General features: G+C 44.0%; 1 protein-coding gene across 4 annotated transcripts; it reads right to left on the bottom strand.

The window, feature by feature from the left end:
* Positions 1-329: 329 nt before the first annotated feature.
* LOC121543689 (transcription factor EC-like) lies at positions 330-13,897 on the bottom strand. 4 transcript variants are annotated; one of them, XM_041853795.2, is made up of 8 exons: positions 13,643-13,897; positions 8,152-8,418; positions 7,503-7,604; positions 5,104-5,227; positions 3,583-3,639; positions 3,251-3,326; positions 2,180-2,327; positions 330-1,213 (listed from the first exon to the last, which is right to left on the bottom strand). In XM_041853795.2, the coding sequence occupies exons 1-8, from the start codon at positions 13,697-13,699 to the stop codon at positions 737-739; spliced, it is 1,308 nt and encodes a 435-aa protein (XP_041709729.2). In that variant the 5' UTR covers positions 13,700-13,897; the 3' UTR covers positions 330-736. The 4 variants fall into 4 exon arrangements, with proteins under 4 accessions (XP_041709729.2, XP_045070261.1, XP_045070260.1 ...); XM_045214326.1 differs by having other exon boundaries at positions 2,180-2,354; positions 5,185-5,227; XM_045214325.1 differs by having other exon boundaries at positions 8,152-8,403.
* Between the last annotated feature and the right edge of the window lie 13,482 nt (positions 13,898-27,379).

Here is a 27,379-nt window from a genome sequence, read left to right as displayed (position 1 = left end):
TTTCAGCTAGTATCACTGTTCCATTTTAATTTCTGTTTGGAAGAGGAACCACCAGTAACTAGCTCTAGATAGGGCCCATCAGTGAACCTCAATGGTTTAAAGTCCTTTAAATACCATACCATAACTGTAGTATTACACCTTTGGCATATTGCAAAGACATGGTATAGGTACAGTGAAGTAGTCTGTATAGTTTAAAGTGGTGTACAACAACCTCAGTGTTCAATATTATATGATAATTTTACATTTACGTCATTTAGCAGACGCTCTTATCCAGAGCGACTTACAGTTAGTGAGTGCATACATTTTCATATTCATACTGGCTCCCCATGGGAAACGAACCCACAACCCTGGCGTTGCAAGCACCATGCTCTACCAACTGAGCTACAGGGGACCAGTATGGACTGATTGTCTATCTCCCTTTTTCTCATGAGTCTGGTTCTGTCCACGAGGCAGAGGTGCTGTATGCACTCTCGACCAAAGTTTTTAAAAAGTGGGAGTGCCAGTGGTAACTAACCCTGGTCCTGGAGAGCCACAGGGTGTGCAGGCTTCTGCTCCGGCCCAGCACTAACACACCTGAGCCCACTAATCAAGCTCTCAATGAATCGAGCTGGTCAGTGGAATCAGATGTGTTGTTGGTGCTGGGCTGGAACAAATCCCTGCACCGCTTTTTGAGGGTGACCAACTGCTGTATGTCCTTTGACATGGGGTCACAGTGGGGTCGCGGAGGGGTCAGGGATCATAGATCGTCGTCGCCATCGTCCGAGCTGAAGCTGCTCCTGTGACTGGAGTCCTTGGAGGCGTCAGGCGAGCCGGCGGAGAGAAGCGGGTCGGTGCCGAACGGCGAGAGCGTGTTGTCCATGAGGATCTCATCCAGCCGTTGCTCCTCTTTGAGCGTGGCGCTGAAGAAGTCTGTGAAGTGAGACAGCGGGTCGGAGAAGGTGGTGGAGCCGTCAACCACCCCCTGACCCTGGTCTGTAACCCCGGGGACCCCCCCAGAGGTCATGGCTGGCATGGAGGTCCTCTGGAGGTACTCCCCGTTCAGCTCTTCCTGGTACAGGGGTGGCTGGGGACCCTGCTGTGACTGGGGAGCCAAGGGCTGGTGCTGCTGCTGGTGTTGTTGTTGTTGTTTGAGGAGGTGGGAGGAGAGCTCTACAGTACCCAGGGCAGTGACCATGCTGGGGAGGCCGTGAGCACGGGCCTGGATCTCCAACTCCTGAAACACACAGAAAAGGACCAAGGATCAGGACACTGTTCTTCTCAAATACATATGAATGGAAACAGTGTTGAAGAAGGAGATTACTTTTCTCAGAATGAGCTCGGTACGAGTTGGCAACCCTTACACACACACACACACACACACACACACACACACACACACACACACCCCCCCTCCCTGACACACACGCACACATCCTTCATAGTCTTGTAGATGATTATGGATTGACTTTAAATAGCACTCTAATGTAGTGGAGGCCAATCCATTTCGTCTACCCCTCCTCTCCAGACCCCCCTCTCAGGAAGCAGCCAGGGCCCTCAGGGGTTTGTGTTATAAACATGACAGGGAGGAGCCAATGTCAAAACCTCTTCAATCAGCTACCAGCAGGTCAGCAATATGGTTAACCTAGCATGTCGTTTAGCTCAAATAAAAAAACATGGGGGATTAAAAGAGTGTAGAGGAATGCGATGCAAGTTAGAAGCATCACTGTTCCCACATTACGTGATGCAAAGTTATAAGCATCTATTTTTTTTCAGTTTCAACATCTCTCATTCTGTAGGATTCCAACAGTATATTTAAGTAAGATTAGCTGTGATGTTTCTGTGGGTGATGCTTGGTGTTGATGCTGCCTTTCTCCCTACAGTGTGTTATCAACTGTAATCAGCGGAGCCAGAGTCTGTCACTATTTATTAATCAGGTACCTACTTTGGCTTGGAGAGGTGGAAAAGAGGAGAGGTGGAAGAGAAGAGAGGTGAATGGGAACTGCTTGACAAACATCGATAGTCTCTGTCAGAGAGAGGGGGTGTAAGGGTATGGGGGTTAGGTAGGTAGAGAGCACTGAGCTGGCTGGGGCCGTGATAGTGCGCATTGGCATGGTGTTAAGGATGGGGAAGTCGCTGGGATCTGTAGTGGTAGGGGGCCGAGTTTTGAGGGTGTCTGTCTTTCTCTCTCAATAGTCCATACCTGGATCCTGAGCAGTAGTCTCCTGTTAGCCTGCTCCATCTTCTTCTGCCTGTTCTCCAGCTCTCTGGCGTGCTGCTGCTCCTTCTGCAGCCACTTGATGTACTCCACCGACGCCTTGAGAATGGTGCCTTTGTTCCAGCGCATATCACTACGGCAGAGGGACGTAAAAGATAACCTTTTATTCACCGCCTCAGCGGACTGTTCTGTACAAAAACTTACGCAGGGACCCATTCTTTATATATGAATAAGAAATGGTGATTTACATGGCCAATTATTCATATTCGGACATTACATCCAGCCTTTGAATGGGAATTTTAATAGAATAGTTAAGTATAAGTACGTTTGCAGAAAGTCCATTCTGGAACCCCTTGTATGGTAAAATTAATCCTCAAGTAAAAATAGGTATCGGACGAGGGGGGAAAATGTGACTTTGGAAGAAGCCAAGAGTGCAGGCCCCATTCCCTGAAACCATTACTTTTTAAAAGGAGGAAGCAGTTGTAAAATGCACCTTTCTTTGGAATAAGACGTTGGTCTGCTCCACAGCTAATAATCTTCTTTATCTTGTCTTAATGGCACGGCGACAGCGGTAACCTTCCATTTAAATTCTATCAAAAGTTCAATTGCGGTTGGGCCAGTCAGATTCCAATTCCGGCTTCCGTATTCCATCTTAGTGGGCCAATTGTGCTCAAACTTTGATTCAAATGGGTGGTGGACCTCTTTGCGTTTGACCCCAATCTTCATCATTGAGCTCTAAGCTGTAGTCTACTGTTGAGAGCCCAAGGAGGACACAGACTCACTACTTTGCAGAGTGTGAAGACTACAATAGCTACTGAAGTACACCCTTGAAATAGGAGCGAAATGTGCTCTTGAGTGTTAATTTGAATTCAATGAACAAGATTTAGCAGGCTGGGCTTAGTATTTGATATGCTTAACAGCAGCCAGACATTTGTGTGTCTTTTCACGACAATAGACTTGATCATGGGGAGTTGCTTTGCAATATTGAGTCAGGTAAACGGATGTTTTAAACATAATAAACACTGAGAAAAGTGTAACAAGCGCTAGATCACTTACGGGTCATTCGACTTTGGTATCATTGTTCCAAGTTCTTTGATTCTGTAGTTGATGTTGTATCTTCTTCTTCTTTCAACTAGAGAGAGAGAGAGAGAGAGAGAGAGAGAGAGAGAGAGAGAGAGAGAGAGAGAGAGAGAGAGAGAGAGAGAGAGAGAGAGAGAGAGAGAGAGAGAGAGAGAGAGAGAGAGAGAGAGAGAGAGAGAGAGAGAGAGAGACAGAGACAGAGACAGAGACAGAGACAGAGACAGAGACAGAGACAGAGAGATTGAGGTACTTTAGTGCCCCACACAACATTTCTGAAGGTACTCTGTATTGGTTAGGGTGGCTCTTACTCAAGTTGTGATTGTCTTTCTTCTGTCGTTCTTTGGCCATCACTCTCGTTTCATGTTCTGGGAAACACAAAGAAGAACACAGCCTGATTAGAAATGCACACAGACCATCAAAGAAGCTCCAGTCAGTCGATACACAGTTCTGGCCTGGATATTTCCACAGACACAGAGCCTGAACCTTCAACACACACACACACACACAGTGAAAGGGCTCAATTTATCCCGCTCGCTCCCAGCCCGCATACATAGTAGCGTCTCTTCTCTTTGGTTCATTGTGAAACATCTGTGTCCTCTTTTAAGGCACTCAGCATGGCAATTAAGTCCGCTTAACAAATTTGCTGATCTACCCATGAGGGGAAAGGCATGCTATAGCATTCATATTCACATTCACATTTCTCCCAAATGATATAATTAGAACCTGTGATTGGATTTCTCAATTCGTCTCTGTTGATTCAATAAAGTAATTTAGAACTCTGTGTAACTGCCCGTTGTCCGACCGCACACTTACATGAAAAATATAGTAATTCACTTATTTGTGAAGAGTTCTTCAGGCATCTTTTCTATTTCCTAAATCAATTAGCTTTACTTGATGCATGACATTCATAAAATATTTCTCAGAGGTCCTTTGTGTTGGGCACTAGGTCACTAAATAATACATAATGCTTCGATAGACTATGAACAGAGGCCATTGATAATTAGGTGTGTGAGTGATACAACTGTAACCCAAACACTACACATTTAAGGGAAAAATCTATTTACTACATGTAAACACATTTGTCTTGTTTTTCTTAAGCTTCCTTCTTCATTGGACTTGATGCAGCTAGACAGTCAACTCGTGCTGCTACAAATGCACCCAATAGAAGCTATCCTTAACTTATCCAAACAAATCCATGTTGAATCTGCACATGTCCTCCATTATACAAAGTGATAGATGCTGTATAGAATACACTGTGGCAATCAGCTGAGAGCAGACAAACATAATCTAAGGATACAGATATTGATGAGTTTATTTAGTTATAAATTGAATAGTTTGTATAGGATTAATGCTGTACACATCAGAGCTAAAGAAGAGGGCTTGCTAATCTATAGACCTCTAGACCTCTACTGCAGTCTCCCATTGGTCAGTAATAGACTGTGAAACACCTTATTAGACTGGAGGGCTCGGTTTTGGTTAATCCTGTCACCAGATTTATGACTTGTGAAAGGACATTTAGGACAGGCTGCCTACATAGCATTTTGTCTTCATTTTAGTCAGGCAAAGAAGAAAAATGACTAAATGGATTACTCTTTCTCATTTCCTGTTGTCGGGCACCTTAAAAAATGCAAAACTTATTCATTCATAAAAATAATGAGATGCCAGTAACTGACATGATTTAGTCTTATCAGGAATGTGTTACCTAGAGTGTTGTATTTTTATTCTACAGTATGTGGTTGAGTTTCACACTTCTGTCCTCTTGAAATATTTCGATGTGATCATGCATTGATTATTTTGATCATCTTCAGCGCTATGATGTGTGTTCGTACCTGTGACTTCCCTTTTTACAGTACTGAGCTTAGTGGGGCGTGAGGTGGGTTTCATTCGGCCATGAGGGGCTGTAGTCATACCTGGTTCACCCCCATAGATGTCCAGCATGCTGCTGCTAAGCACCTGGAGAGGAGAGAAGGAGAGGAGGGAGATGTCAGGGAATGGTTGAACACCAATGGTTGAGACACACAGACACAGAGAGATAACATTTCATTCAGACCAACCAACACATCATTCAGACTCAGGGACCTCAAGTTCACTGAGTCATTGAAACTTTTGGAAGCAGATTGAAAGGGTAGCAGGAATCTGTAAGGTTTCAGATGAGGTTGGGTGTGAGGGCAATCATAGCACTGTTGGCAGTCCTGTCACTTCTCAGCCCTCAGGGCATTGCTTTGTGTGACCCAGCAGGAGAGGCTAGGGGCCTCCATGTCTCCCCACCAGGGGCCCTGCCTGACCACAGCCCTGTCTGGGTCCCCTAAGGCCCTCTCAGGTCCTTCTCTGGGGGTACGGCCTCGCTCTGTGCCCCTGTCTCCTAGCCTAATAGTACCATTATCAGGGGCCACTATGGCTACTCATCTTGGAAGGGCCCCAGAACACAGAGGCGTCTGTGTGTTCAAAATAGCACCCCACTGGATGAAAGCCGGGTCATAACCCGCCCAAACAGAGCCAAACTGTTTTTCTACGCCGCTTGTCTACTGTGAGGAAATAGGCATATATTTTCCGATCAAGCAGGATAACTACAGTCTCTTTTAGTGACTCTGTTGGAATGCAGAGGGAGATATGGGCTTCTGACACACACTGTATGCATGTCTAATCTTAGGGAGATGTGTGTTTCTGGGAATCCTACAACAGCCGGCATAGATGCCACAAGCTGTGTAAAGACAATTTGTCACTGTATATGTGTGAAAGTCAGTTCCTAGAGTAGTACAGAAAGGGATAAGAATATAGGTCAAGTTCTGGGAGGAAGGAAGGAAGGAGTGGGAGAAAAAGAAGGAACTGCAGACATTTCAATATTTGCAGTTGGTTTGCTTTGCCTGTAGCTTTCTCTCTCTCATTATCTCTAACAGAGGGGGTGCTGGGGGGGGGTACTTATCAAAATGAAAGATTGCAACAGTCCCACGACTGCTCACATCGTAATCACTTCAATCCGTTCCCATCTGTGTTCCTGGGATATGTTGACATGACAAAACGACGTGATGCATCGTACTGTATGACTAATTAGAATGAATTGATCCATTTAAGCGCGCTATCATTTCGGAACAAGCCCATCGGGAGTGTAGGCACTAACCCAATCCAATGCCTCACTGCCTCACTCTAAATCTCTCCTCCTCTCCCTTTTTTTCCTGTCGCTCTCATCTTCACTCTCTACACCCCCCTCCTGTGTCTTTCATACACACACACCCCTCCGCTTTTCTGTGTCACCCTATCTTTCTCTCTGTTTCTATGTTTGTGTACATGCCTGCCTGCTTCCCTCGCTCTCTCTGTCGATTTCTCTCTCTATCTTTTTTAGTTGGCCTCTCCTCAATACCTCTCTCTTGAAATGCTGTGGTGACACATTCTCTTTTAGTACCACATACCCCTGTGGTGGGTTCAGGTGTGGCTATAACCGCTACTCAAATGAGTCTTTGTCCGAGCATCAGCTCAAAGTTTTAGAATTCCACTCCCGACATAATTCGCACTGGGAGCACTTGTCTCTACTGCCATCCATGCATTTTCTTTCTAATGGAATGCCTAGTCTGAATAATATATTTTTTTGTCGTAGCAGATATCTAGCTTAGTCTCGCCTTTCTCCCTCTGACTTCCTGACTGCCATTCCCAAACTCCCTGGTAGTGACCAGTGACCATGTAGGGTTTTCAGCAAAAAAGAAGAATCACAGACTTAGTGTTTATACTAATTAACACATTATTCTCACACTGTCATCAATTACCGTGTAGTTACGTGTAATGACATCACTTGCGGATTAATCTGTATTGTTCGGCAGCTTGAGAAATGTGAGAAATGCTTTAAGGCTCAACCTTGGTGAAATGAACTTTGACTCATCGGTGGACTTAATCTGACCTCACACAAAGTCAGCTCCTTTTTTCCCAAGCAAGTCAAGCCTGAAAGTTAATGTCTGGCAGAGGAAGTAGTTCTCACATCTCCCTTTTAAGTCCTTTAAAGAAGTTAGTTAAGCAACTTAACTTTAAAGCTGAACTTAACTACCCAATATCTGCTCTTCATGAGTGTCAAGAAGATCAAGGATCATGTCAGCAAGAATCAATAGACAGAAACACCTGCATATCGATAGCATGGTTGCATTTCTTCTGTTTTAACACTTAGTTTTACAATTTAAATAATAGTGTTTTTCCCTTGATATTTGAGATTGATATATTAGTTAATATGATTATTCATACTTACATTGTTTTGCATTATGATGCTGGGCTCCATACAATCCAAGCCCCCATCATTGAACCCGGACTCCAGGCTAATCAAGTCATCAATAACTTCATCCATTGGAAACTAAAAGAAAAAAGTCATGGTATCAGCCTCAGTTCAATTCAACAGGTAATAATAATGCTAGGTGAGAAAATGCTCTCATTGTAATTCAATGTAACATTTATTTTTCTCTAAACCTATCATTCGGAGGGAGAGACAGTTAGGATCCTAATCCAATAACAGAAATGTTTTCTTGCTGGAAGAGATCAGCCATGGTAGGAACAAAATGTTTGTTATCAAACTAGTTTCCTCCTTAACAGAGATTCTCTTTAGGAACTGAATCTCTAAAGTTATTGATGAGCATTTCAGAGAGAATGGCCGGGTCACTAGAGATACCTGAGTTGTTTACACAGCAGGTATCTCGTGTAAAAGAGATGTAGGACTCTGTAATCAAACCTGCATTGTGTTATTAAATCACATAACTATTTTTGGCACTGTAAGGACCTACTAAACAAAGACATTGAGCTAAACAAACGAAGAGCGGGATTGATTGAATCCCAACACTAAATATCAAAGGTACCTAGATGAACACATACTGTTGTTGAAAATATCAATCAAAACGCTCACTCACCTCGCTGTCGTGGTTGGATGCCAGGGTCAGCAGTGTAACGGGGCTGCTGGGGGTGCTGCCATCGCTGAGGGGGGCCATGTGGCCGTTCCTCATCACTGGAACGGTGCCCAGGAGCTGCCCTCCCTGCCCAGTGGGGTGAGGGTGGCTCCCCTGTCCCCCGGCCAGCTTGGAACCCAGCGTCAGGTACTGCTTGACCTGTTGACTCTGGGCCTGGTGCAGGTGGAACTTGGAGCCCTCCAGGTGGCTCTGGACCTGTTCCATACATACCTAAGATCAGTTATTGGGTAACACAACAGGCAACGGTTACTATGCAGTCTCAGAGTTTAGACATACAAAATAAAAGTCACTGCTCAGTGCAGTCTCAGAGAGAGCACTGATAGTGTTGCAAGTCATGAGTCATGTTGAAGCTGTTTCGTCAAATTGTTCTAAATCAAGTTTTACCCCTGAATACAAGACATATCCTCTTGACTTCTCAAGCAAATCACGGACCAATCAAACTTTAGACAGGCAGTAAGAAGATGATATACCGCAAGTGTAAAAAGTTGTAACAGTAAGTAAAGCATTAGCAGATGTCCCAACGTAGTATCGTATCCTTCAAATGTCTATGCCCTAAATGTATACACACACCATACAACTACAACCAACTTACTAAACCAATTATGTCTCCAAGTCGACTTCATTGGAGTATGTATACTGTTGCTCTGTAAACATGAATCCTTACATTGGAAACTCTGGCTCCATCTCGCATCTTGTAGTAACTACAGTCACTTAAGTGTGGCATTCTCATCAGTCAGAGAGAGAACAACTGTCTTCAGGTCTGGTCTGGTCTGCTAGTTGTAGTGCAGCTCAAAGAAGCAGTAGGATTGTGGTTAAGTGGCTGCTATCCGGTAGCTATCCTGGTGAGTTGATATGTTGAGGAGTGTCTTTATAAACTTCTCAAGGCTTTGCACAAAATTTGCTAATTAGGCGAGAAGCCGGGCTATCCCTTAGTTTCCCTGCGTGATAATCACTTCAAACAGAGACTCATCAGATTACCCCCAGGTTTGATCCCAACAGGATATCTGCCTATGGCTTTTGCCTATATCTTGACTAATTTAACGGGACCGCCCTGTTTCTGTTTGGGAGTTATCGGCCAATCACGATCAACCCCTGGTCCGGACTCTCAACGATCTCCTTTGGGGGGTCTAGTAGTTGATTCTAGTACAATTGGTTCTTTCTTGTTCTTCTTTTTTAAATAACTTTGGACGGCCATTTCTACCATGACCCCTCCTTTGGCCGTTCATTGTTTAATGTCAATTACTCGAAGAATAACCCGAGATGGACTATTCTGGGTGCAAATGTTAGTACTGTAGCTATGGTGACTCTGTTTTTATCCTCTTGTCTAAAAATATTTTACTCTGTTGTCTAGGGCTATGAAGGGAATCATTGTAGTCGTTTTCGTAATTGGTTTACGGTTGTTTAAGTATTTCGGGAAGAATTGTTTGATTGATTATTAGGTTAACTGGATGCATTGGGTTAGGGTATTATTTTCTACTATCCGTGAATTCACATGAGAATTTCATGTCTTTACCGTAAACCATTTGCCATGCAGGTTGAACTCCTGACAGTAAACGTTTGTCTCCTTTTAGCAGTAGCTTCTGGCTTTCTTAATCATTCCTCGTTTAATCAATACAGAGAAGAAGCAACTCAGGTCTGTACAACAGTTGTAAAGTTGTAATCCTTGTCATCATACAGGGACGTTCAGAATTACTTTGTTTAGCTCTAGACCACAGCAGACATCTGTAACCACTTGCTCCCCTTTACTCCAATACTAGTAACAACATCTTGAGGTTGTTAAAAAAATAACTAAAACAAAAGTACCAGAAGCACCTGATTGCCACAGACACAGATGCACACTTTACACATAACGATAGTATAGAATCAGCATTTTTGGTCAAAACCAGTGCTGTTGTCTATCGTCCACATAGCTCACATAGAAGACTGGCCCTGCTCACAATGGACTCACGCACGACAATACTGAACTTGTCACCAATGAAGAGCGAGACCAAGTCTCAGCGCTGGCAGCTAAAGGCTAAACAAGATGCCATTTGTTACTCAATCAACATTTTTCACAGCGGATGGAAAGACTGCCAGCGTACTACACTCAGCTTGTTGTCTGAAGAGATAGATAGCAGTTGTCCTTGGATTAATGTCCTTCTCTCTACTGTACATGCAGCAGGAGACACGCCGATTAAGCTGTTATGGGACCTCTAATAGATTCCACCAAGTAATGTATCTTCTGTCACTAATGCGCGGCACGACAATGACAGGACTGTGCATGAAGACATGACACACTGCAATTCACTAGGCACAGAATAAGATATCTGACTGGAGAATCGGCGATGTAGATGTTTGTAAATTACTTTCACACTCTTGAAAATGGAAGAGTTTGTGTTTATTCTATTCCACTTGTTGGAACTGATTGTGACGTCCCTTCTGTCATTCAGTGGATTGTCGTGATCAGAGCCAAATATTTAAAGAGTTAGAATTGTGAATATTGTTCTAATTCTAGACATTCATTTACATAACATTGTTTAAATATTCCCCATGTAATGTTAATGGGGAGCTAACATGGCTGCCATAGAATGTTGAAGTGTCAAGTAAATGCATCATCATTTATACAACAGGTGGGTCTAATCCTGGATGCTGATTGGTTAAAATCGCATTCCAGCCGGTCTCTTCGAGAAGTTACCACTGGCTAAAGCTATGACATTGAAATGCCTATTTACTCTGTTCCATCTCACTGCGCAATCCACTGTCTCATCAGCCCAGCCAGGCAATTTATAAACTTGATCTCCACTATAAAAAGCATCTAGACATTATCTCCCATTTCTTTAAGACTAGCATTTGATTTTCAACAGCGGAGATTTGTATAAACCTTGCTGTCTGTCTCGCCGACATTTGCAACATTGTTTCAATATTGAAATTTGATCTCCAGCTGTCCCATAGTAATGAACGTGTCGGGAGTCAGGACGAGACAGACAGGCAGACAGCTTTTCTCAGCCAGTCGAAATCATGAATCAGCTGGCATTATTTTTATGGATATATACAAAGAAATGTAACGAAACGGTCTAACGAAACGAAATGCAACTAGTTTGCAGTCTTTCCAGCTTCAGTTTGAAGTGATTGTGTTAGCTGTGTTGTTGGCTAGCTCCTCTGAACAACAGGGTCCTGACGAGAGAGCACATTTTCTATGCCAGGTGAAATCGCGCATCATAACTCATTGTATCCAAATAAATGTCACTAGAAAATAGCTTAAACAAACACAAATGCAGCTACTTTGCTGTTATTCTGGCTGCACTGCTTGACGTGACTAAGTTAGCCGTAGTTGGTTAGCTAGCAAGCAAGGGACAAGAACGTTGCCAGCCAGTATGGCAATGGAATATTTAGAAAGAACGACTGGGTCTCGCGTCCATAGATACAGAACAAAAAGACTTAACGACTGGGTCGCGATAGAACGAACAACCAGCCGGCTTGGGTAGCAAGCTTAGATTTGTATCGGGACTATATCTCGTGGAAGGATGAAATTGTATAAAAGTGATAATGCCCTCGAAGCCGATGTTTGGAGGATATATTGGCACGGTTTGCCTCGACTTCGTTTTGGGCCTAACAACACCCATGCCAGTATATCCTCCAAACACCAGCTTCTCGGGCATTATCACTTGAGAAGAAACCGCATTGGCCCAACTCTCTAAATATATGGCTCTGATCTCTGATCTGGATATCGCTTATAATTATTTTCTCTTATGTCAAAATGACCCAAAGTCATGTTTGTTTGTGCACTCGACCCATTCCATTATTCTGTCCTACTGTAAAAGATACGTAGTTGAATGCTGTCCGTATCATTCCACTAGCATATATCTTCTAACAGACACTGGCACTGTAGATGTAGGCCTGAGGCAGACATATTTTGTACTCCCAATGTAGTTGGCTTATGATTGAATCAGAGCATAAATTTGTTTTTGTTTCGTTAGTTTTTCTAATTGCTGGTGGGGAGAACATCCATGAGAGCTTTGATTCCTATTAGGACGGCAGCTGTGTCCTCTTCATAACCTTGTTTTCACTGCTTAAGCCACTAAAACAAGGAATGTCTCACAGGCAGAGAAGAGCGAGACAATTCACTGATCTGATCCATGGATCACTCTGGGACTGACTCTTACTGTCTGTCTCTTACTCTGATGTATAACATACCACATTATTTCACACAACATAGCTGTGATGGCACTGATAAAGAAAGTGCATTATGTTTGACATTTTCTGTCGGTTATGTTAAATGAGAGGTAAATGGGATGCGCAGTACGTCAAAGTCAACAAGAAAATACTAGAAATGTATGGACCGCTTCAGGAATCCCATTAAATGACCTTTTATGACCAAGATGGTCATAAAATGTTGGGATAAAGTCATTTTCAAGACGAAACTTGGTAAAACCATTCACATTCTAACAACATCAAGTAAGACCTAATATCCGCTTTCAAATGTCAAATTAAGTTAATTGATGTTTTTAACATATAAAAGTACTCTACAAACTAGACATAATATCCATACTCAAATCTACTTTAAAACTGTGACAAAGTTGCACTGATTTACCTCCGTATGTACTTTCTCCTTGAAGTCAGACAGTGAAGCCATGCCGCAGCACAGTGATCTATGGTCTTTGATGACGCCCTTGTATGTCACAGAGCTCACTCCCAGGTAGCTACTATTCACTATTCTAGATGGCCAGCTGTTGTTTAACTCAGTTTCAATCTTACCCAAGTTCTTGTTTCACTTCAGAAAGATAGGGATTATGAAACACTGGGTTATTATTTCACTTGGACAAGCTTTGGCAATTCTGGACATAACCTTACAACCTCACAACTGTTGGATTCATTTCTACTATGAATCCCAACCTTTAGTGTTATAATGACCTACTTAAAAAGCATGAAGTATTGTGAAGTAATACTACTACAGTAATGCTGTATGTAATGCTCTTTCTGTGGTGTGAATACAGAAATAGATACAGACCAATATGGAACACGACAGATATGTTCTCAGACATGGTTCCTGTGGATATGCTGAGCCAGCTACCCAGTTAATAGCTGTGACCACACATCTGAGATTGTATAGAGGGAGAGATAATTCCACACTGAGTAGAATTGCCCTTTTTGGAATGTCAGTCTTTAAGATCATGCTCTTTGGAACTGTGTGTGTGTTAATGTGTGTAAGTAGTAATTGAGTATTATATAGGTCACACAGAAAATGCCATTACAGTACCCCATCATACATGCACACCCCATCAACCAAACGATGCACTTTCACTTGTATCCAAGCACAAGATCTGAGAGTACCTCCATATACATATAGTATCCTGGGTGAGACTGCAGAGACCCTCTCCCCCCTTTTTCTACCTCTCTCTCTTCCCCTATTTATCCCCCTCTTTCCCCCTCTCCTTTGCCTTCTGATGTCACCTACCGGCAGTATCTGGATCTCCGTCAGAGTAATCACTTTGACCACACAGGATCGACTCATGGCTCCGAGAGTGATGGCCACCCCCTACAGAGACGACTCAGGCAACAGAAGAAGAAGCTCTACCGTACTGTCTGCCTGTCAGGATCCCAGAAACAGAAAAAGGAGAAGAAGAGAGGAGCTGCCATGTGCGCTTCCTGAGCTTTGCTGAAACTAACGTATGTCGTTCCAGGAAAGGAAAGGAAGGTATGACACAACAGCTTTTTGGAGAGCAGGTCTGCTTCCTTTAAGTGTGTGGTGGCGTGCTTGAGCCAAGCACTCATTGCAAACCCTAACATTGGTTAGGAAAAGGCCTGACGGTGGCAGAAATACAGATGGCAGTTGGTCTGAAACAGGCAGGGGGGGATAGTTCTGTGTTCCTGCCTCCGACTTGCCACACTTTCCTGCCTTAAACCCTTTCAGCTCTGATTAGCACATTCCCCCTAGGTTATCTCACTGACACTCACTTCCCCAGCAGTCACTTTACTACACACACAGACACACACACACACACAAACACACAGGTCTCACTGGGCCTCCAAGACACACACACACACAGACAGAGGACAGGTCACTGTTCTAACCCACGGACACAGCCTGAGAGAGTTTACTATGGAAGCCCTTGGCAGGTCATTCAGAAGGCATTGTGTTTACCTGAACCTATCTGTCCCAGAAATACTGAGAACAGCAAAGTGGAAGCTTGTGTGACTCAACCTCTTGACCCTGTAGCATCAGATAATGTCAAAACAATCAGCGAAATGTCCAAGCCAACAAACACCTAGTCTGGGAAATGGATTCTTCCATTAGGGAACCACATTTCAGCAGAAGCATTGGAGGAATGAGACTGATAGTATTTTTTTAACGCTTTCTCTGCCAAATATTCTGCAAAAACATTGTATTGTCTGTCACTATTGCTTAATTCTCACTACTTCAGTCAATGTCAATCTTATCAATACTTGATGATTGAACACCCTAATAACTTTAGACACAGTTAAGTAAACGTATCAGAGCTGAATTTAAGTACAGTGAATTCAATAAGGGTTGAATAGCATTACAATGATTACATTTCAAAAGCAGATAGCAAGCACGTTCTTTGGAGTGCACGTTTAACTTGACACTTAAATGCTCAATTAAAGCCATGTCTCGCAGTGTCGTAAAGATGCATATTGTATTGTTGTGATTATTATTTTTTGGGTGGGAGGCTTGATTGTGACCTAGTAAACACACGTCTCTGGGCCTGACTGGTTCATGATTTTATTATTGTGGGAAATCCTTAAGCTGATACCATTAGGCTACTGCCCTTAGTGGAGCTGTCGTGTTGACTGACAGTTTGAATTATCTGAGCAAATGAGCAGTCAAATTCATATGACACTTTAGCCAATGTTTTAGTAGAATTTTGTTCTGTGTTTAGTGGACACATTTAGTGGACAGGAAGTTCTCAACTGGGAAGGAAGTTGGAGTTCTCAGACAAGTGCTTGTTCAGCTCTCTCTCTGTGTGTGTGTGTGTGTGTGTGTGTGTGTGTGTGTGTTTGTGTTTGTGTGTGCGCGCGTGCATCTTTGTATGACCTCTTATGTTTACGTCTATTTTCCCCACTGCTGAAATTCCTGGCTGGCCATTTTCCATTCATCTTGGGGCCCATCCAGAATGCTCACCTTTGTTAGTCCCACACACCACAGCAGGTATATTTAAAACATGAGCAAGGCACTTCCTGTAAGAGTTGGCCTGCTTCTGAGACAAGACTTCAAAGTCCTGCTCCCACATCTAAGGCTGTTTTATCCTGCTAGAAAAGGAATGCATAATAGCCGCTGCACCTCACTTTAATGATTCATATACAGTGGGGAGAACAAGTATTTGATACACTGCCGATTTTGCAGGTTTTCCTACTTATGAAGCATGTAGAGGTCTGTAATTTTTATCATAGGTACACTTCAACTGTGAGAGATGGAATCTAAAACAAAAATCCAGAAAATCACATTGTATGATTTTTAAGTAATTAATTTGCATTTTATTGCATGACACATGTATTTGATCACCTACCAACCAGTAAGAATTCCGGCTCTCACAGACCTGTTAGTTTTTCTTTAAGAAGCCCTCCTGTTCTCCACTCATTACCTGTATTAACTGCACCTGTTTGAACTCGTTACCTGTATAAAAGTCAAACAGACAGACTCCAACCTCTCCACAATGGCCAAGACCAGAGAGCTGTGTAAGGACATCAGGGATAAAATTGTAGACCTGCACAAGGCTGGGATGGGCTACAGGACAATAGGCAAGCAGCTTGGTGAGAAGGCAACAACTGTTGGCGCAATTATTAGAAAATGGAAGAAGTTCAAGATGACGGTCAATCACCCTCGGTCTGGGGCTCCATGCAAGATCTCACCTCGTGAGGCATCAATGATCATGAGGAAGGTGAGGGATCAGCCCAGAACTACACGGCAGGACCTGGTCAATGACCTGAAGAGAGCTGGGACCACAGTCTCAAAGAAAACCATTAGTAACACACTACGCTGTCATGGATTAAAACCCTGCAGCGCACGCAAGGTCCCCCTGCTCAAGCCAGCGCATGTCCAGGCCCGTCTGAAGTTTGCCAATGACCATCTGGATGATCCAGAGGAGGAATGGGAGAAGGTCATGTGGTCTGATGAGACAAAAATAGAGCTTTTTGGTCTAAACTCCACTCGCTGTGTTTGGAGGAAGAAGAAGGATGAGTACAACCCCAAGAACACCATCCTAACCGTGAAGCATGGAGGTGGAAACATCATTCTTTGGGGATGCTTTTCTGCAAAGGGGACAGGATGACTGCACCGTATTGAGGGGAGGATGGATGGGGCCATGTATCGCGAGATCTTGGCCAACAACCTCCTTCCCTCAGTAAGAGCATTGAAGATGGGTCGTGGCTGGGTCTTCCAGCATGACAACGACCCGAAACACACAGCCAGGGCAACTAAGGAGTGGCTCCGTAAGAAGCATCTCAAGGTCCTGAAGTGGCCTAGCCAGTCTCAAGACCTGAACCCAATAGAACATCTTTGGAGGGAGCAGAAAGTCTGTATTGCCCAGCGACATCCCGAAACCTGAAGGATCTGGAGAAGGTCTGTATGGAGGAGTGGGCCAAAATCCCTGCTGCAGTGTGTGCAAACCTGGTCAAGACCTACAGGAAACGTATGATCTCTGTAATTGCAAACAAAGGTTTCTGTACCAAATATTAAGTTATGCTTTTCTGATGTATCAAATACTTATGTCATGCAATAAAATGAAAATTAATTACTTATAAATCATACAATGTGATTTTCTGGATTGTTGATTTAGATTCCGTCTCTCACAGTTGAAGTGTACCTATGATAAAAATGACAGACCTCTACATGCTTTGTAAGTAGGAAAACCTGCAAAATCGGCAGTGTATCAAATACTTGTTCTCCCCACTGTATAAATTAAATATTACAGCCATTTTAACGTCAGTGTTATATGTGTGCCTAACTGTTACCTTGAGCTTGATGTTGGTATAGGGGTGGTATGCGCCTGTACTGGAAATGTTGACCTTGTATTTGTAAAAAGAAATGATAATGTCGTACCTTTCTTTACAATATGCATGTACAGTAGCCTACGGTATATGGGGAATAGAGAGATGTGTACTGTATATATGAATATATTGTTGATTTGGTTTTAATGAAGACTTGCTTGTCCTTACCAATCACAATATCTACTGTAAAACATAAAAAATCTCCTGACAGCATGCAATAGATATTGTAAACTGTGATATGAGTGAATTAGGAATGTCATTGCATTTCTCTAATCAGTATGAACATGCCTTATAACATTGCATAGATTTTTAATTCTAGATAGTAAACCTATAATTACCTAATTAGTAGCAATCTGTTTGTCCAACGCATATCTTTCAGTTTCTGTTTAAATCGTCCGTAGGCTAAAGAGATCATCAAACACTGAATGACCCTGTGGCTAACTAACAGTACCATACACACACACACACACACACACACACACACACACACACACACACACAGACACAAATGCACACATACATACATGCACACAAACACACTCACACAAATCGAGACTTTGGAATAAGAGGAGCAGCAACGTTACAAACAATTTCATACACTTCTAATAGGTTTGGAGGGTGGCGAGGGGAGATGAATGAGACAGTTCTTCTTTAGTCATTTCGCAGGAGATGCAATTACAGCGAAATGGAGTAATGCAATTTTCGCCCTTAAATCAATTAGCCCGGTCCTTCCCTGTCATGGATGACGAGGCTTTTAAAGGGACACCTGAGAGCTGAGGCATCTACGGTTATCCTCCGCCTTCCCTGCTTCCATCTCTTTGCTCCTGTTTAAATGACAGAGATTAGAAGGTAGATTGGAAAATTGGAAGGTATGCCAATGTTCATGTGACGCTAGCAGAGTCAATGAGAGGGGTGCCTGTAAGGTTCTCCCTGTGTGTCACGAACGTTGAGAGACGGGTCAGACCAAGGTGCAGCGTGAAAAGCGTACATGTTTATTTAACTAAATAAACATACAACAAAACAAGAAACAACGTAACGTGAAGTCCTCCGGCTAATACACATACAAGCCTAATACGGAACAAGATCCCACAATACACAGTAGGCAATGGGCTACGTAAGTATGATCCCCAATCAGAGACAACGAGCGACAACTGTCTCTGATTGGGAATCACACCCGGCCAAACCTAAAAACACAACCTAGCACTGCAACATAGAAATAGACTAACTAGATCATAAACATAGAATATACAACATAGAAACTCACGCCCTGACCAAACCAACTAAAGACAACAGGCCTCTCAAGGCCAGGGCGTGACACTGTGATAGTCCTGTACTGAACTAGGGTAATGAGCTGCTATAGTAGGGAACCGGGACAAAAATTACACTTATATTTTTTCCCCCTAATTACTCAGAGATCGATAGAGCTAGAGACACCATATGTTATGACGAACAACTTAAAAATGTCCTCTACCATTAGCAACTCTAATTTCATTTCTAGGGTTAATGAGTTTAAATTAAATAGACAGAGAACAGAACTACCACAACGTTACTTTTGTACCTGCCGGCAGGGCGGGAGTAACACAGCTTTGAGACGGAAGTAACAGCGGGCGAGAAGTGCACAATATCTGTCTTATTTCAATGTTTCTGGTTTGTAATGCTTGTTACTTTCAACAAATGTACTATCAGGCATAATTTCATGTTCGTGTCGATTTGAATAATTAATGCAATAGGTTCATAATTTATGAAAATGAACCATGGGTCAACTTCGCAATGTTGCGCAACCACAATATTTTGCCTTCCAATATTAATCAGACAAATATTGATCACATAATAGCTAAAAACCATCATTTCCTCATCTCACGTTAATGAGAATGTAGTAGATGTTTTTCACAATTTTCAATTAATATTCATGCTTAGCCCTACCAATCAGGTGCTCTCCACCTTGCCATGCACGCTCCTCATGTCTTGATAGAATAAACATATTTATTCTCTTCACAGACAGACAGACAGACAGAAAGAGAGACCTGGGTCATAGTAATATGCTTAATTAGACTGTAGCTCAGTTGGTAGAGCATAGCTTGTGGGTTCGTATGAAAATGTATGCACTCACTACTGTAAGTCGCACTGGATAAGAGCGTCTGCTAAATGACTAAAATGTAAATGTAAAATGTATGGGTTGAATGGGGTTTTGAGGTGTTTGTTTTTATTGACTAGGTTGTTGAAAATGATGAGATATACTGTTGAGATGCTACTGAAAGGCTAAAGACATGCTGTTAGAATGCTGCTGATAGTCTACAAATAGTTTGTTGAACACCTGTAGATGAACTACAGACACTTTCTTGTTTAAAGTCAACAGACATGCAGTTGACATGTTACTGATAGTCTTTAGAGTATCTACAGATGGACTATCCAAATAAAGTGTTACTGATTAGAGAAGCATGATCAACTACAGCTACAGAATGCAACAATACAATTTGAGGGCTCAGAATGTCCCCTCAATGTCCCTCCTGTCACAGAACATTGTACATTTACATTTTAGTCATTTAGCAGATGCTCTTATACAGAGCGACTTACAGGAGCAGTTAAGGTTAGTACCTTGCTCAAGGGCACATCTGCAGATTTTTCACCTAGTCAGCTCGGGGATTCGAACCAGCGCCCTTTCAGTTACTGGCCCAATGCTCTTACCCGCTAGGCTACCATGAAATGGCCATAGTTGTTCTTGTCATTACACAAAAGATTACACAAGTATGAGCAGCTTCAACTTCAGGAGGTAATAGTGTGAAAAATCTGAATCGTAAACCTCCCTGATGGTACTCACAAACCCTTCACTTCCTCCTGAATCACCAAATGGCCATCTCCTGCCACATGACTCCTCCATCCTCCCTGACCCTCAAGACACAAAGCTGCCCAGCGCCGCAGAGCAGTGGCTTATGGGTAAACTGCTGTGTCTGTGTCTGCAGTTTTGAAGGGCATCTTTATCCCTAACCCTGGCTGACCACTGAGTTGACCACTGTTCTGGGACTAAATGGATCCTCTTTATTGTCACCCTCTGGGTGATGTTAAGAGAAGGGGTATTGCAGGCTACTTTAATCTGTGTTTTGGCAGACAGTGAAGGGGAGTACAGAGCGGTCACTCCTGCAACGTTGAGGTCCTATTGAAGATATGCACTCAGTAAAGAGATGTCTATACCTTGAATAGATTACAATTTCCTGGAACAAATGTACTGAAGTTTTTTTCATTTCCAATAAACATACCTGTATAACAGAGGAGGCTGGTGGGAGGAGCTATAGGAGGATGGGTTCATTGTAATGGCTGGAATGGATAATGGTACGGTATCAAACTGATCAAACATATGCAACCACATTGATGCCGTTCCATGAATTCCATTCCAGGTATTACAATGAGCCCATCCTCCTATAGCTCCTCCTACCAGCCTCCACTGCTGAATAATATATGGGATATTTTCTTAACTAGATGTTCCAATAGCAAATTAGTAGTCTGAAAATAATGCATGTCAAAAGCAGATGGAATACTATCATTGTAGTACTGTATACCTAACGCAATTATATTTTCACTGATGGCCTTTCCATTGACCAAATCTATTTTCACAAATTGATTGAATGTTCCACTACAGAAGGGGGAAAAAGTCAAATACTATGTCTTATTGTAACAACCACCATCTTATTGTTCTACTTTATTTAATATTTTACCATGCTCAGAGTGTTCTTATTATCTTATTATTACCTCACATTTTTTTTGTCATAAGCATTTTATGCTGTCTTTTTTATTCATTAATTTTTTATTTAACCTTAAACTAGGCAGGTCAGTTAAGAACAAAATCTTATTTACAATGACGGCCTACCAAGAGGCAAAAGGCCTCCTGCGGGGACGGGGCAGGGATTAAAAATAAAAATGTAGGACAAAACACGACAAGAGAGACACAACAACACTACATAAAGAGAGACCTAAGACAACAACACAGCATGGCAGCAACACATGACAACACAGCATGTTAGGAACACAACATGACAACAACACGGTAGCGACACATCATGCTAGCAGCACAACATGCTAGCAGCACAACATGGCAGCAGCACAACATGCTTGCAGCACAAACATAATAGCAGCACAACATGCTAGCAGCACAACATGCTAGCAGGACAACATGCTAGCAGCACAAACATGGTACAAACATTGTAGAAAAAAAGAAAGAAACTAGGAAGGGAAGCGCTGCTCGGGTACACAATAGTCGATTTTGGTAGACAGAAGGTGCTCTTTGGTAAAAGGTGTAAATTGGTCATCAAAAAGAAAGGAGGACCATGGCACTCTGTCACGATCGTTAGACGGAGTAGACCAATGCGCAGCGTTAGTTGCAAACATACTTAAACTTTATTATCTTCAGTGATAATATGAACAACAAAACAACAAAACGAAACGTGCAGTCCTACGGTTTAACACAACCAACAAGGAACAAACCAAACGGAAACAAGATCCCACAACACCTGTGGGAACACAGACTGTTTAACCCTCCCGTTGTCCTAGGGTCAAAATGACCCGCCACTGTGTTGAACCAACTTTATTTAATTTTTATATTTTTTGGATCATTTGTGAGAAGGAGGCAGTGATACTTTCTTTAAAGTCTCACTGCCTCCTTCTCACAAATGATCCCCAAAAATATAAAAATTAAATAAAGTTGGTTCAACACAGTGGCGGGTCATTTTGACCCTAGGACAACGGGAGGGTTAAATATGGCTCCCAATCAGAGACAACCAGCAACAGCTGACACTCGTTGCCTCTGATTGGGAGCCACTCTGGCCAACATAGAAATATACCAACTAGACACTCAACCACAGCACACAAACACAATGAATCTACACACCCTGGCTCAACATATAGAGTCCCCAGAGCCAGGGTGTGACAGTACCCCCCCCCCCCCCAAAGGCGCGGACTGCGACCGCGCCTCAACATAGACAAACCAGGGGAGGACTGGGTGGGCATTCCTCCTCGGAGGCGGTTCCGGCTCTGGGCTTGACCACCACCCTCCAATAATCCCCCCGTAGCGCCCCTGGTCCGGTCCCGCTGGCTGGAGCTGGACTGGACATCGTAGGAGCGGATTTCTTCAGCTCCGGTGTGGAGCAGCTGACCGGTACCTGACCAGGCACCGGTGACCCAGGCACGGGTTGTGCCGGACTGACGACGCACACCCCTGGCTTGGTGCGTGGAGCAGGAACGGGCCGGACCGGAACTGACGATGCCACCCCTGGCTTGGTGCGTGGAGCAGCAACGGGCCGGACCGGGCTGACGATGCGCACCCCTGGCTGAGTGCGTGGAGCAGGAACGGGCCGACCGGGCTGACGATGCGCACCCCTGGCTTGGTGCGTGGAGCAGCACGGGCCGGACCGGGCTGACGATGCGCACCCCTGGCTTGGGTCGTGGAGCAGGAACGGGCCGGACCGGGCTGACGTGCGCACCCCTGGCTTGGTGCGTGGAGCAGGAACGGGCTGGACCGGGCTGACGACTCGCACCCCTGGCTTGGTGCGAGTGGCAGGAACAGGCCGGGCTGGCGACGCGCACCGTAGCTTTGGTGCGAGTGGCAGGAACAGGCCGGGCCGGGCTGGCGACGCGCACCGTAGCTTTGGTGCGAGTGGCAGGAACAGGCCGGGTCGGGCTGGCGGCAGCGCACCGTAGGCTTGGTGCGAGTGGCAGGAACAGGCCGGGCCGGGCTGGCGACGCGCACCGTAGGCTTGGTGCGCAGTGGCAGGAACAGGCCGGGCCGGGCTGGCGACGCGCACCGTAGGCTTGGTGCGTGGAGCAGGAACAGGCCGGGCCGGGCTGACGACGCGCACCGTAGGCTTGGTGCGAGGAGCAGGAACAGGCCGGGCCGGGCTGGCGACGCGCACCGTAGGCTTGGTGCGAGGAGCAGGAACAGGCCGGGCTGGGCTGGCGACGCGCACCGTAGGCTTGGTGCGAGGAGCAGGAACAGGCCGGGCTGGGCTGGCGACGCGCACCGTAGGCTTGGTGCGAGGAGCAGGAACAGGCCGAGCCGGGCTGGCGACGCACACCATAGGCTTGGTGCGAGGAGCAGGAACAGGCCGGGCCGGGCTGGCGACGCACACCTTAGGCTTGGTGCGAGGAACAGGAACAGGCCGGGCCGGGCTGGCGACGCGCACCATCCACTTAGTGCGGGGAGCAGGAACGGGCCGGACCGGACTGGTGACGCACACCACTTGCTTGGTGTGAGAAGCGGGACTGGGTTTCGTCATAACCCTCCGCTCCCTCAGCTGCCTACCGAGTTCCTCTCGCCGTGCCTCAATTCTCACCTTCTCCCTTATCGCCTCCAATAGCTCCACCCTCTGCACCACTAACTCCTGCTCCCTCTGCGCCAATAGCCCCCTTAACCTGGTGGCCTCCTCACCTAACCTCCTACTACGCCCTGTAGCTGCCTCCTGCTGCCCCGTCGCCCATGCCGTATGCCCCCCCCTAAATTTTTTTTGGGTTTGCCTCTCGTCCGTCCGACGACGACACTGTTGACGCCGTTGCTCCTCTCTCCGTCGCGCCTCTACCGTCTCACTCCATGGACGGCGATCCATCCCGGCCTGGATTTCCTCCCAGGTCCAGGACCCCTGCCCGTCCATTATCTGCTTCCACGTCCAGGCTGCCTGCTCCTGGACACGCTGCTTGGTCCTGGTATGGTGGGATCTTCTGTCACGATCGTTAGACGGAGTAGACCAATGCGCAGCGTTAGTTGCAAACATACTTAAACTTTATTATCTTCAGTGATAATATGAACAACAAAACAACAAAACGAAACGTGCAGTCCTACGGTTTAACACAACCAACAAGGAACAAACCAAACGGAAACAAGATCCCACAACACCTGTGGGAACACAGACTGTTTAAATATGGCTCCCAATCAGAGACAACCAGCAACAGCTGACACTCGTTGCCTCTGATTGGGAGCCACTCTGGCCAACATAGAAATAGAACAACTAGACACTCAACCACAGCACACAAACACAATGAATCTACACACCCTGGCTCAACATATAGAGTCCCCAGAGCCAGGGTGTGACACACTCTTTATATAATTAATTAAAATGCCTTTATTTGTATGGCATGTTCAATGGAAACAACGTTTTAAAACATTGTCTATTCATTTCTAAATAGGCAGTTAATATATGATTTTCTTGTGATCTTCTCGATGTTTAGAGTCTACATTTGAAGTCGGAAGTTTACATACACCTTAGCCAAATAAATTTAAACTCAGTTTTTCACAATTCCTGACATTTAATCCTAGTAAAAATTCCCTGTCTTAGGTCAGTTAGGATCACCACTTTATTTTAAGAATGTGAAATGTCAGAATAATAGTAGAGCGAATTATTTATTTCAGCTTTTATTTCTTTCATCACATTCCCAGTGGGTCAGAAGTTTACATACACTCAATTAGTATTTGGTAGCATTGCCTTTAAATTGTTTAACTTGGGTCAAATGTTGCGGGTAGCCTTCCACAAGCTTCCCACAATAAGTTGGGTGAATTTTGGCCCATTCCTCCTGACAGAGCTGGTGTAACTGAGTCAGGTTTGTAGGCCTCCTTGCTCGCACACGCTTTTTCAGTTCTATTTTTGTTTCATCAGACCAGAGGACATTTCTCGAAAAAGTACGACCTTTGTCCCCATGTGCAGTTGCAAACCGTAGTCTGCCTTTTTTATGGCGGTTTTGGAGCAGTGGCTTCTTCCTTTCTGAGCGGTCTTTCAGGTTATGTCGATATAGGACTCGTTTTACTGTGGATATAGATACTTTTGTACCTGTTTCCTCCAGCATCTTCACAAGGTCCTTTGCTGTTGTTCTGGGATTGATTTGCACTTTTCGCACCAAAGTACGTTAATCTCTAGGAGACAGAACGCGTCTCCTTCCTGAGCGGTATGATGGCTGCATGGTCCCATGGTGTTTATACTTGCGTACTATTGTTTGTACAGATGAACGTGGTACCTTCAGGCGTTTGGAAATTGCTCCCAAGGATGAACCAGAAATGTGTGGAGTGGTTGAAAAATGAGTTTTAATGACTCCAACCTAAGTGTATGTAAATTCCGACTTCAACTGTATAGCCTATATGTTCAGTGTTTACATTGTTACACTGATAGTCAGGCTGAATACAACCACTGTACATTTAATGCAATTACCCTTCACTTTATAGCTGCCTAGACCATACCTAAACCTCAAACCTTATATTCAATCATTAATGGTTTTAAACCTTATCATCAATAGGTTTTAACCAACCCTTGTTGGTCTGTCTTATTTAAGGAACAATTAGGAAAACAATGATTGCGGACCATCCTAACTTCCGCTCAGAGCAGAAAGCGATCCGATAGAGGTAAGAGAATGGAAAACAATTGGTCCATTTTGCACCAAATGTCAGGTTGGATGAAATGAGAGGGAAATATTAGCTGGCCTGTCATGGCTGTCTGATTCTGGGAAGCTCACGCTGCTTTCCCATTGTTTTGATTTATCATCTACTCTGTGACTGAGGGACAAAAGCTGACAGCTCACAAAAATGGTTTCATTTCGACCAGGGTGATATTTACTGCGTGTTGTGAATCATCTTTCATTGATTCTCCTATATCATAGTTACTAAAAGCAGCCCTGTCTGGCCTATAACGTGGACTGGAGATAATAAAAAATTAATCCTGGTCGCATCCCTGCCTTCCCTCCTCCTCCAATTGACCTTTTGGATCTCCCTGGAGTAAAATCCTCCTCCAAACTTTTGAAAGTGCACATTAAGTACATTTGTGGCCTAAATCTGCAAGCCACTGTTCAAAAGCTTTCACTCGATATATTAATTACGCCAACCCCCCACCCCCCCTAATTTGATTGTGGTAAATGAAAGAATGCAATAGCTGTTTAATGAGAACGTAGCAGAACATTTGATCAACTTTGACCTTACAGGAACTAATAATATGTGGTTTGTGTGTGGCGGACAAAGGCGCGTTTGTCCTGAGCGTCTTTGGTCCCCTGTCGTCGCACAGTTGGATGTTTAGAGAGGGAGAGGGAGAGGGAGAGGGAGAGAGGGAGACAGAGTGCACACGCTCACAGGAGGGGACCTGTGCTACCCAGAGGCACCCAGGCTGAGGTTAGAACCGACCGTGAGCCTGAGGAGTGAAGGATAGGGGGGAGGAGGTAGAATAGATGGGCACCCTGTCCCCTGTCTTGTTACGAGGTCAACCTGGTGGTTACTGTGCTCTGGTAGTAGAAGCAAGGGGGAACGTTAACCCACATACAGTGTAAAGCAATTAGGATTTAAGAAAAGTTGCCATATCGTAAATTAAAATCATTATTGTGGTTATGCTATGCTCACAAGGCACTGTTTGACAGTACTCAGATACTGTGAAGATGTACGTATAAAAGGTCCATAAGTCATCTTAACAACTCAACATTCCGACACACACAACAGCACATAAATCTCAATGCTCGCATTGCATAGCCCAGCTAAATGATGTTTACATATAACCATACATCATAGTCACTTTTATACACTTCTATTAGCCTTGTTAAATCTGATACATGCCATGTGTCATTTTGACAAATATGATACATGCCTATCTTACCCAAGGGTATAATGACAGGATATACATTTTACAAGATCATCACAATCCTATTGCCCCGGGGATTTGTTGTTATGTGTCACACTTTTAATAAACCATATGCCTTCAGAAAGTATTCACACCCCTTTACTTTTTCCACATTTTGTTGTGTTACAGCCTGAATTTAAAATGTATTAAATTGAGATTTTTTTTGTCACTGGCCTACCCCATAATGTCAAAGTGGAATTATGTTTTTAGAAATGTTTAACAATTTATAAAATATGAAAAGCTGAAATGTTTTTAGTGAATAAGTATTCAACCTATTTGTTATGGCAAGCCTAAATAAATTCAGGAGTAAAAATGTTCTTAACAAGTCACATAATAAGTTGCATGGACTCTATGCAATAATAGTGTTTAACATGATTTTTGAATGACTACGTCATATCTGTACCCCACACATACAATTATCTGTAAGGTCCCTCAGTATAGCAGTGAATGTCAAACACAGATTCAACCACAAAGACCAGGGAGGTTTTACAATGCCTCGCAAAGAAGGGCACCTATTGGTAGCAAAAAAAGCAGACATTGAACATTCCTTTAAACATGGT

This window comes from Coregonus clupeaformis, unplaced genomic scaffold, assembly GCF_020615455.1.
Source record: "Coregonus clupeaformis isolate EN_2021a unplaced genomic scaffold, ASM2061545v1 scaf0234, whole genome shotgun sequence".
NCBI lineage: Eukaryota > Metazoa > Chordata > Actinopteri > Salmoniformes > Salmonidae > Coregonus > Coregonus clupeaformis.
This window is presented reverse-complemented; position numbering and strand designations above follow the sequence as displayed.

Bases quoted from the DNA above. Each gene is read 5' to 3' on its own strand.
- LOC121543689 (XM_041853795.2), bottom strand. From the start codon at position 13,699: ATGAGTCGATCCTGTGTGGTCAAAGTGATTACTCTGACGGAGATCCAG. The intron at 5,228-7,502 runs GTAAGTATGAAT...TCTCCTCTCCAG, and splicing joins GCATCATAATGCAAAACAAT to GTGCTTAGCAGCAGCATGCT. The intron at 1,214-2,179 runs GTATGGACTATT...TGTGTGTTTCAG, and splicing joins GACTACTGCTCAGGATCCAG to GAGTTGGAGATCCAGGCCCG.